This window comes from Notamacropus eugenii, chromosome 5 (genome assembly GCF_028372415.1).
Source record: "Notamacropus eugenii isolate mMacEug1 chromosome 5, mMacEug1.pri_v2, whole genome shotgun sequence".
NCBI lineage: Eukaryota > Metazoa > Chordata > Mammalia > Diprotodontia > Macropodidae > Notamacropus > Notamacropus eugenii.
This window is the reverse complement of record NC_092876.1, coordinates 66,456,280-66,467,873: the sequence shown is the minus strand read 5'-3', so window position 1 is coordinate 66,467,873 and position 11,594 is coordinate 66,456,280. Positions and strand designations below refer to the sequence as shown.

The 11,594-nt window shown below is 44.9% G+C and overlaps 1 protein-coding gene across 1 annotated transcript in view; it reads right to left on the bottom strand.

The window, feature by feature from the left end:
- Positions 1–755: 755 nt before the first annotated feature.
- MAN1C1 (mannosidase alpha class 1C member 1) overlaps positions 756–11,594 on the bottom strand; it is a 214,019-nt gene continuing 203,180 nt past the window's right edge. The window contains 4 exon segments of the mRNA XM_072609372.1: positions 756–1,620; positions 3,289–3,404; positions 5,522–5,694; positions 10,459–10,678. Of these exon segments, the coding sequence (XP_072465473.1) occupies positions 1,503–1,620; positions 3,289–3,404; positions 5,522–5,694; positions 10,459–10,678 (627 nt within the window). The 3' untranslated portion in view covers positions 756–1,502.

The following is an 11,594-nucleotide window of genomic DNA, read 5'->3' as shown; positions in this document are numbered from 1 at the left end:
GTAGCACTGGGTCACTAAATATTCAGGAAAACCAGAGTTCAAATCCAGCCTCAGATACTAGCTGGGTGACCTTGGGCAAGTCACTTGATCTCTGTTTGCCTCACTTTTCTTCTTTATAAAATGGGAGATAATAATAGCACCACCTTCCACAGTTATCATGACAAACGAGATAGAGCTGTGCTTATCAGCACAATGCCTGGCACATAGTAAGTACATTTAAATGTTAGCCACTATTATTACTTACATAATTGCAGTCCTTGTTCACCTGCTTCCATTTCTTCTCTCTGCATTATTTCATACTAGTTTTCCTATCTTTCTCTGAATGTGTCTCATTGGTTATTTCTTAGAGTACAATGATATCCTTTATACCCAGATGCCATACTTTCTTCAGTCATTCCCTATCTGAGGAGGTCCCTATACATCATCTGTCATGGCTAGACACTAGCTGTAGTCTCCCATACCTGGAATGCCCATCCTCCTTGCCTCACTCTGCTTTTTGATTCCCTTGCACCCTTCAAGGCTTAGCTTAAGCATCACCCACCAAAAGAGGAGGCCTGCCCTGATCCCCCAACAGCTAGTACTGTCCAAAAACCTACTTTGCATTTCTTTTGCAGTGGGGCATGTGGTACATCAAAAAGAAGGCTGGTCTCAGAGTTAGGAAGACCCACTGGCTGAGACTTTGAGAATCTAGGCTTACCTCCCTGCTACCACAGCATATCAAAAAAATATGTCCTCAGAGGTCACTGATCACACACTTGCTAAAAGCATTTTTTAAATCAATTTTTATTGCAGACAATAATACAGCATGGGGTTCCCTGGGCCTCGATGCTGGATGATCAACCCACCCATGGTCCATATTTCACAAGCTCATTTATTCCGGTTCATGGGTAGCAGGGAAGAGAGGGCCAGTGATTGACAACATTCTGTTTCACCTTGAGAAGCAGAGGCAGCCTCTCTCCCAGATCTGAGAGCCAGGTGACATGAATGGAAATTAATGGTAAATGGTGGATAAAAAGCACAGAAAATATATAAAATGGGGCCAAGATGGGAGAAGAGAGTGGCTGACTCAGTTTATCGTGATGACATTACATAAAAAAGAACATCATATTGAAAATGGTGATTATAAATGGGAATAAAATCCAACTGTGTAGGGGGAAAAAAAGATAAAATAAGACAGAATGAGAAGGAGGGGAGAAGGGCCCTCTCTCATAGTTGGCTTCTCCTCCTTCTGGCCCCTGGAATGAAAAGTCAGTGGGTTTCATAGAAATTCTCTGTAGAAAGGAATGTCCATGGTCTGTGTACTGAATGGCCTTTGACCAAGGTCTCGCCTTGAGGTCGGCGTGGTTCCTCACAGAGGAAAAGAAGATGCCTGTCCAAGGAATTTGCCCCACCCAATGTCTGTCTGAGTTGGGAACGTGGACCCAATTCTTCCTTGAAAAGCAGATCTTGGTGGGGATGCCCAGACCCTGGGGGCAAAGATGGCGGCAGTCCAGAGGCAGGGGCTAGTGAGCTCTGGCTGGACTGTGTATGTGGCCCACTGGGAGTGGGTGGGCTTCCGTGTTGAACACCCAGTCTTCCAAGGAGAGGAGATCATCTTCAGAGAACAGCAAATATAGGTACCTGTATACCATTGGGATGGATGGGAAGAAACTGTCAGTTTTTCATCCTAGAAGAATGGATGCTACAAAGCTCCTGATCCCACTAGCAGTGGAGAGAGGTGAGGAGAACTAGCTAGACCAGCATGGTGACTGGAAGTTTGGAGGCAGCCTACAATCCAACAACCCAAATGACCTCTGGGCAAATACCTTGCCCTTCAGTGTTCTCATCTGTAAAGTGGTGACAAGAACTTGGACTTTGCCTCCTTCCCAGATTGAGCTCCTGGATATAAAAGTGCATTGGAAACTGGAAGCTGTTGTCCAGAGTTAAAGAAGTGTCAACATGTGTAGGCCCAGGGCTGAAAATACGGGGAGCTTATGGACATGGTGAAGGGGTCCAACTGTTCTGAAAGATAGCTAGAAACTGTGTCTCCCAGACCACCAGGGGCACTACTCCCCATTGTATCTTCTCCAAACAGAACACTGTGGGGTGGGGCCTCCCATCCAGGCTAGAATCAAAGTCAACCACGATCCCCAAAGTCAACCAACGTTCGCAGCACCCCGCTCTGGGATCACTGACCTAATCTCCTGACTTCCAGCCTCCCCATTCCAGTCTATGAGATTTATTTTCTTAAAATATGACTGAAGTTATAGAATCACAAAATGCCAAGGGTTGGAAGGTACTTCAGAGACCCTCTGGTCCCACAGGGCACTGGACTTGGAGTTGGGAAAGTCATTGGTTCAACTCCCACTTCAGACACTAACCTGGGTCACTCCAGATTCAATTTTGGGAGGCCCTAGATAGGTGGTCAGTCAATAATGTAAGGTGGCAGAATACTAGAGCCTTTGTGAATCATCTAGTCTAATCTCTTCCTTTTACAGATGGGGAAACTGAGACCCAGAGATCTCTACTAGCAGTTGGTGGTACAAGAAAATGCCACCAGTAAAGGTATACATATATATGTATGTATGTGTATATGTATATGTATTTATGTCCATATGTATATGTATGTATGTATGGTCCATAAATCCTTCCTTCAGCCCTACCCCCTAACAAAGCCATCACTAAGGAAACGCCCCATCCTCTTTTCCTAGCCCCACCACAGGATGCCTGGTGCCTTCTGATGACTTTTTTCTCCCTTTAAGATTGCTGTGGGTATTCATTTCAATCCAATTTTACTTTCCATAAAATGCAAGGGGAAGGGGAGGGAAGAGAGGACCCACGTGTAACCAGCACTTCTGACATAGGAGGGTGACCTCAAACTTGGGACAGAGAGAGCTGTCTGTCAGACCTCGAGACACAAGACCAGGTGGAGGGAGTGGAGAGACATTATCTCCTTACAGGAAAACAGAAACCCTAAGAAGTCCAGGGCACCATGAGACTGTTCCCAGAAAGGAAGCAAACTAGGGTCAGCCTTGGCGAAACTCACCAGGAGTATGGAGGATGGAGATCCATCCATTATAACCACTTCTTCTTGCTAAGTAGGTGCTAAATTCAGTTGTTTTTTTTAATCCTAGAGCCAGATGTTGTCAGCACCCTAGGGGTCAAAGTCCCTGTGGTCTTGGCCTAGTTATGGCTTTGAGAGAAAGAGACTCCAAGTAATTTGCTCCAAGCCCCAACCATCTCTGAGCAAATACCTTTGGTTTCTCTTAGAGAGAAGGAAGGAGCATTTTCCAAAAGACCTGGACTTACTTTAGTGTCTCTGCCAGGAAGAAACTTTGTTGCATGTTATCGTGCTCAGGAAACATAGTATAAACATTTCGGATCCCGGAGAAGCCTGTTTCTGTCCGACAGTATTTTTCTAGAGCCTAGAAAAAAGGAAGGGAATGTTAGCATGTCACAAACAGTGGAGAGTGAAAGTCCTGCATAGGTACTCATAGCAGTGGTCAATTCTAGATCAGAAAATCTCTTTAACTGATGAGGATATAAGACATTCACATAGGACTTCAAGTTTATGAAGCATTCTAGAGTTCCAATGGTCCTTAGAGATACTTTACCTTCATTTTACAGAAGAGGAAACTGAGGCCCAGAGAGGGTAGATGATTTGTCAAAGGTTACATATCAAGTTAGCAGCCAAGTCTAAACTTGACCACAGGGTTTCTGATGCTGAATCTTCCCAGTTTTATCTGAAGTGACCTTATCATTCAAGGAAATACTAGTAAAGCAAGAAACAGATGGGATTACCTGTCCCCTCCCTTCCAATTTGGACAGGTAGGTAAGGTTTCTCTGCCACCTCATTTCTGCTGCTCTTTCTACTCCCACCAGTAATTTCCTCAGCCTATTGTATAGGGTCTGCTCTGCCCGCTCCCCTGTCTCCCAGGTCACCCCGGACCCCTTTCTGCCATATTTCTACATGTCTATTCTGAACACTTAAAGCAGTCTGTCTTTCAGTATTTCCTGACCTTGTTTCCTATGACTGACAGGATGGATCAATCAAGTATTTATGAAGGGTTTACTGTGTGTCAGGCACTAGGCTAGATCTTAAGAATACAATGACAAAAGTAAAACAAGGTTAGCCTTCGAGGAACTGACATTCTTCTGGGGAAACAACATGTGGGCTTTTTTGGTCCAAACAGAACAAGATGAATTCCTGCTCCATATAACAGTCCTTTAAAAACTTAAAGAAAATGATCATTGCCCACCTCCACCTCCAGCCTTATCTTCCTTAGGCTAAACATGAATGCTTCCTTTAATGGATTCTCAAGTCCCCTCACCATCCTAGTCACCTTCCTCTGGACTTAGCAAATAAGACTGCCCCTCCAGGGACAGGATCTGTGACCCCACTCCAGATCAGCTCTACCCTACCTCAATATCTTCAGGAGTGCTACCAATACAATTGTACTTGATGGGACATATCTTTCAGCTCCGTACGGGTCACAGACCAGGAAGGTCTTGCTTATATAATCACTGTGGTGATGATGGTGATAACAATAACAATCCCAAATTCCCATAGTGCTTTAATAAGGTTTACAAAAGACCTTCCTCCCAACAATCTTGGGGCGTGGATAGGGTGAATATTAGTATCTCCATCTCACAGGAGATGAAAGGGAGGCACAAGAGAGTACACAGAGGTTGGAAAGCCAGGTTTGCCCAGTTGAAAAATGTCAGAAGGGAAATCTGAGCCCAGGATTCCTGATACCCAGACCAGCACAATTTTCCCCATGTCTCTCAATGAAAAGAGCAACAACTGCCATTTCTACAGTACTTAATGCTTTCTTCACAACCCAATGAGGCAAGAAGATATGTTTTACAGAGAAAAAAGAAGGGCTCCAAGAAGAAACAGCAGAGCTCATGACTCTCGAGCCCAGCACACTCTAGCTCTGAGGCAGATGGTGCAATGGGTGGAGAGAAAGCTGGACTTGGAGTCAGGAAAACCTGAGTTCAAATCTGACCTCAAACACTTACTAGCTGGGTGATGTTGAGCAAACCACTCGATCTTGGTTTGCCTCAGTTTACTCAACTGTAAAATGGGCTTAAAGCATTTAACACAGTGCCTGGTGTACAGTAGGCACTTAATTAATGCCCCTTCCATTCCCTTGTTCCTAAATTAAATCAGAGTAGAGGAGAGTAGAATATGCTCATCTCCCACCAGCGTGTTTTGGGCCTTTATGAAACTGGAAGTATCTACTGTCCAGGGATCTAGTTTCCTTTACTCCCTCCTTGTTGTTGTTTTTTTTTTTTTTACATTTTTTCCTTTTTTATTATGAATTTAACAATTTATTATTTGAATATTCATTCAACTATGAACTTTTTATGTTATATAAATACATATATATGCTTATAAAAGTTATATAAAATAGCTTTTGCTTATATTTCAAAAGTCTGTGAAGTCACACAAGGTAGCAGCAAGATGAGACTCACAGGTCGGGGATGGGGGTAGGTCACACCTTTCCATGAGCACTCACAGATCTTGCTCCACTCTTACCTCAACAACTTCCCAGCCCCATTGGCGGTACTTGGGGTCATGAGTCAGGCGCCACATGTACATGTAACTTTCTACCACCTCTGGCCGAAGGATGTAGTAGCTCTCACTCGGGCTGGATGTTGTAGCTTCACTCCCAAAATCAAACCAAAACACTTCTGGTCCCAGCTTGGTGTCTGAGGGGGACAATTAGTTATGGTCATTTGCCTTGAAATTCAGGGATCCTAGTCCCTGACTCTCTGAGCTGTAGGAGACTGAGACCACCCAGCCCAGTCTTGGCATGAATGAGAGACCCTCTCTCTAACACACTCCACAAACAGCCATCCTGCCTTTGCCTGAAGACTTCCAGGGGGTCACTACTGCTCTGGGCAGCCCATTCCACTCATGGACAATTTATGGTCAGGAAATATAGACGTCAAGCCCAAACTGTCCCCTTGTCAAATCTCATTCGAGGCTCAGGTTCTGCCCCCTGAGGTCAAGAGAAACATATTGAATCTCTCTTCAAAGTCAGACAGCTCCCTTGCCCCATCCTGAGCACCCCTCTCCCCCAGTATTTCCTTCTCTATTCAATTCAGCAGAGAATTTGTTCAGATGAAGGTAAAGGTTCATTGGAAAGGAAGGGACCCTGTATGTGCAGTCAGAAGCCTGGGGCTCCAAGCCTGGCTGCTTCTGTTCCCCACTAGCCATGTGATTTGGGGGAACAGTCTTCTTTCTCTGGGTTTCAAGGCCACCCTCTGTAAAATGAGGAGGGCCAGACAAGATGATGCTTTCAGCTGGCACTTTTACAGAGCAACAAGGTTTACTAATTATTGTCCTCCCCACAGTCCTGTGAAATAGGTAGTCAGACATCACCATTCCCATTGTACAGATGAGAAAACTGAGGCTCAGATAAGGGAAGTGACTTGCCAGGGTTATCTGACAGCTAGTCTGTTTGCAGTGTACTCTTCTCTAAAGTCCTTTCCAGCTCTAAGTCCTATGATCCTTTTGCCAAGAGAGTAACCAAATGAATTAATGAGTAAAAAACACTTCTAAAAGCTAATTATGTGTCAATTATAATAATAACTAATATTTATATAGGGCTTACTATATGTCAGGCACTGTGGTAAGTGCTTTACAATGATCTCAGTTGATCCTCACAACAATCCTGGGAGACAGGGGCTGCTGTGATTCCCATTTTACAAATGAGGAAACTGAGGCAAGCCAAGGTAAGTTCCTAAGGCTGGATTTGAATTCAGGTCTTCCTGATTCTAGGCTTATACTTTATCCACTGCACCACCCAGCAGCCAAGCACTGGGAATGCTAGTATGAAGCAAGCTCTTACCCTCAAGTAGCCTACATCATTTTAAAAATAATTAACTAAAAAATTAAAAAACATGTATAGTCAAGAAAACAAAATTCCTTCATTATTCATGAGAAATGTACATATACATTCTCATACACACACGTGTATGTGCGCATGTGTACATGTGTGTATGCAGGCCTCAATCTGTACTCTGTTTCTTATTTCTCTAGGTGATGGCCTAATCCAGGAGTGGGGAATCTGCAGCCTCAAGGCCACACATGGCCTTCTAGGTCCTTGGGTGTGACCTTTTGACTGAGTACAAATTTTATAGGACAAATTCTTTTATGAAGGGGATTTGCTCTGTGAAATTTGGATTCAGTCATAGGGCCACACTTGAAGACCTAAAGGGCCACATGTGGCCTTGAGGCTGTAGGCTCCCCACTCCTGAGTACTGTTTCTCATTTCTCTATTATGGGATGGGTAGCTTGTTCCATCCAAAGTCCTTTGGAATGGTGATCAGTTACTGAACTGATCAGACTTTCCAAGTTGTCTTTGCAATATTACTGTTATTTTATGAATTGTTCTCCTGGTTCTTTTGACTTCACTTTGCATCAATTCATAAAAGTCTTCCAAGGATTTTCTGAAACCACCTCCTTCATTGCTTCTTACAGCACAATGATATTCCATCACTTTCGCCTACCATAATTGGCTGAGTCACTCACTAATTGATGGGCATCCCTTCAGTTCCCAGTTCTTTGTCACCACAAAAGAGTTGCTATCCATGTTTTTGTACATATGGGTCCTTCTCATTTTCCTAGGATTTCTTTAGGAGTATAGTAGTGGTATCACTGAGTCAAAGCATATGTACAGCTACAGAGCTTTGGGAGGATAGTTCCAAATTGTTTTCCCTAATGGAAGGAGCTTTGGAAGGGGAAGACAACATACAACAGGGAATGGTCATGGTGGTCCTGAAAATACTATGGATGGAGTGAGAAACAAGGATCTTGCCAGATTCCTATGTAGAAGGAATAGGATCTCCAAGCAGGAAGGCATGATGGCAGTCATCTAGTTTTAACCTTCTTAGTATCACAAAATGTTAAGAGGGGAAAGGGAGCTTGGGAAATATTCTGCTCCAATCCTCCTTCTCATTTGCAAATGGGGAAGCTAAGGCATGAAGAGGGGAGGTGCAGTATCTTCTAGGCCACAGTGGGATAGCCCAGGGGGGATGCTGAGGTGAGGAGAAGGGCCATCAAGGGACAATAGACAGTCAAGGTCTCAGAGAATCCCTCTTCCCTTGTGTCTGTTAGTAGGGGAGGAGGTGGCACTTGACTTTTTCTGACTTTTTCCATTTCTTGGTATTCAAATTCATTCAAAGCAACCTATCATTACTTGAAAATCAGGGGGGCCTTCCCTCAGAGCCTCAGCAGTAACTCTAGTCTGGGAGATGGGAGTGGAGGCCTGGGAAAGTGATTCAGAAACCTTGGCACAAACACACAAATGGTTTGTACCTTCATGGGTCCTAATAAAAACCTTGTTCTGGGGCATAGAACCAAGCCCCAGAGCACAACAAGGACTGATCCCCTATGTACCCAGCCTGCTTTATGCAACCAGGCAATGGAAATGGGTCTCTGGGCTTCAGCCAGGATACTACTATATGGCCCTGGTTAGAGTTTTTCATTTACCAGGGACTCAGATGCTAAATAAGGAGTTGTATTGATGATCTTGGAGGCACTTAAACTTCAGCAACCCCCTGACTCAACTATATGAAGTGAATCATTTTTAAGCTTGCTCCTAAGAGAGTTTAGATTTTCTGGATGGATTAGGATCAAAGCACTTAGAGCCAGAGTGGGCCTTAGAACATAGAATGTCAGAGCTGGGAGGGCCCTTAGAACATGGAATGTGAGAGCTGGGAGGGCCCTTAGAACATGGAATGTCAGAACTGGGAGGGTTCTTAGAACACGGAATGTCAGAGCTGGGAGGGTCCTCAGAACACAGAATGTGAGAGCTGGGAGGGCCCTTAGAACACAGAATGTCACAGCTGGGAGACCCCTTGGAATACAGAATGTCAGAAGTGGGAAAGACTTTAGAACATGAAATATCAGAACTGGGAGAGGCCTTAGAACACAGAGTATCAAAGCTGAGGAGGGAGGTGTTCTTATAAATATAGAAAAGCCAGTCTGGGAAGGGCCTGTTAATACAGAACGTCAGAGCTCAGACAGGCCTTAGAACAGAGCATGTCAGAGCTAAGTGAAATGCAAGCCCATATAAGGTCAGAGCTGGAAGAAGCCTTAGAGATCATCTAGTCCAACCTTCTCATTTTACAGATGAGAAAACTGAGGGTTAGAGAAGTTTAGCATCTAATTCAAGGTGATCCAGTTAGTAATTGGGAGAAACAGGATCTGAATCCTGGTCCTCTGACTGAGTTCAGTGTTCTTCCCACAACAACTTGCTTCATCTCTGGGCTGTGCATCTTTTGTGAAAAATGCAGGTGCACTTGAAATGGAAAGGTTCCAGCCCCCCTGAGATTTCTCATCTCAGGCTGTGCCAGAGGAACGGTTTCCATCAGAGTTTCTGAGCTGGAGAGGGAGGTGGGGGGGGAGAGACATTGGCTGCCCAGCCAAAATTTATGTGGTTAAGGAGGAACAAGGATGAGTGCTCCAGGGAATCACAGGTTTTATTGCTGGGGACATCATTGACAGAGAAAGATGATGAAAGCTTAAGCCTGAGACTTTGATCTCTTTCAAATTATAACTGGAGACTCAGCTATGGCGCCCTGACCTGGCCCTCACTGCTGGAGGGGAATGTCTGCTTCCCATTTGCTGTATGTTCAAGGCATTTCTCTACTATTAACTTTTTTGGGGTGGGGAGTTGGCCTCCTTAATGGGTTGGGGACAGAGTGGAAAGGTGGTAAGGACCTCCAGCTAAGAAAAGGTATCAGTTGTTCATTGGCCTTGGGGCTTATCTCAGTTCAGTGAATGAGATGAGGACTGGGGGTGGCTCATCAAGGGGCTTTGGTTTAAAGAGGAGGAATATCCTGGGAGGCTGGCACTGGGGGCCTTGTAATTCCAGGATGTTGAAGGAAGCCTCTCCTTGTGGTTTACAGAGATGTTCCCTGCCTCTTTCTTTCCTTCTTATTGCTTTTCCCTCTCTTTCTGTACATTTTTCTAACTCTTCTTCTCCTCCTCCTCCTTCTCCTTCTTCTCTCTCCATTTATTTATGTCCATCTTTCTCTCTCTCCTTTTCTGACCCTTTCTCCTCCTTCCCTTCCTGCCCACATAATCTTACAGACCTACCATGAAACAAAATCTAATTAAAATATTACAGTCTTCTTTTTCACTATTGTGAAGGACTTGAAAGTCCTTCCTAATGCTGACCTCTTACTCATAGCTGCTGACCCTCCCCTCCCTTCCCCTCTCTTCTCCTCTCCTCTCCTCCTCTCCCCTCCCCTCTTTCCCCTCCCCCTCCCCTCCTCTCCCCTCCTTCCCTTCCCCTCCTCTCTCTCTCTCTCTCTCTCTCTCTCTCTCTCTCTCTCTCTCTCTCTCTCTCTCTCTCTCTCTCTCTCCCCCTCTCTCCCTCCCTCCCTCCCTCTGTCTCCTCCTTTCTGTTTCTGTCTCTGTGTCCCTATCTGTCTATCTCTCTCTCACATTCAAGGCCTTACCTGTGCGGATATAAGACTCATGACACGTCTTTGTGATCTGAGCTGCAAGCTCCATGTAATGCTTCCTCTTCCCCATTTCTGCATCCTCAGCCCCCAGGGCGATCATGCCACCAGAGAAGCAGGCCAAGTGTCCCATCTTATGGTCCAGGACACCCCCTTTCCACTCAGCGATGTAGGTCAGTCCCTCCTGGGATTTCTGTAGCAAGTGGGTTTCTATTGCCTGAAAGGAAATTGGGAGAGTTTAGAGGAGCCCAGGAAAATGGAGGGGGTCATGGGAAAAGGGGTATGAAAAGAAGGAGAGGGAAGCCAATTGTTTAGTATATTTCAGTAAATAACAATGAACCAAGCCCAGATATATGTGACCCACTCACCCCCAGAAAGAGCCTGCCTGTGCCTTTACCAGCTTCAGACTCTGATGACAAACCATCAGCCAATAGCTTGGCTGCTGGGAGCAGTTCATAGCCAATCTGTGGATTCACCTTGAAGTGTTTTTCCTCTATTAGGAGAAACTAGGGCCTCTGGACCCATTTTGAAGCCATTAGCGGAAAGAACTGACTGATGGTAAAGCTCTGTTCCAAACTTAATGGGTCCCCAAATGCTCATGAACTTAAAATCACAGATTTAGAATTCTAAGGGGCTTTAGTGGTCATTCAGTCCAGCCCTCTCCTTTTTACAAAGGAGGAAACCATGGACCAATGCAAGGAAGCACTCTCTCCACAGTGGAGTTGGGGGCAGAGTTGAGATTCCAACCTGGATTCTCAGACTCCAAACCCTACCCTATTTTTAATGCATGTAGGATTTTATAGCTAGAAAGTGCTGAGGGGTCCTTTGTGTTCCAGCCAAACTGCACTGTCTGAAATGGATGGTGAAATGCCAAGAAGGAGCAAGCCACATGCAAAGTCCTTCTGAGGATCCAGTGATGAAGAGACCTGGTCTTACTGTCGACACTTCTGTCACATAGAGGCCTTCTCTTCTGCCTCTTTGGGAAAACTATTTTTAGGAGCTAGAAGTTACAAGGCAAAGTCTGAATTTGCTTAGAATACAAATGAAGGGCTCAAAATTGGCAACGTTACCATTCATAAGCCATGGTTTATCACCACGCCACTGAAGGAGGAGGAAAGGAAGTCAGTGAAATT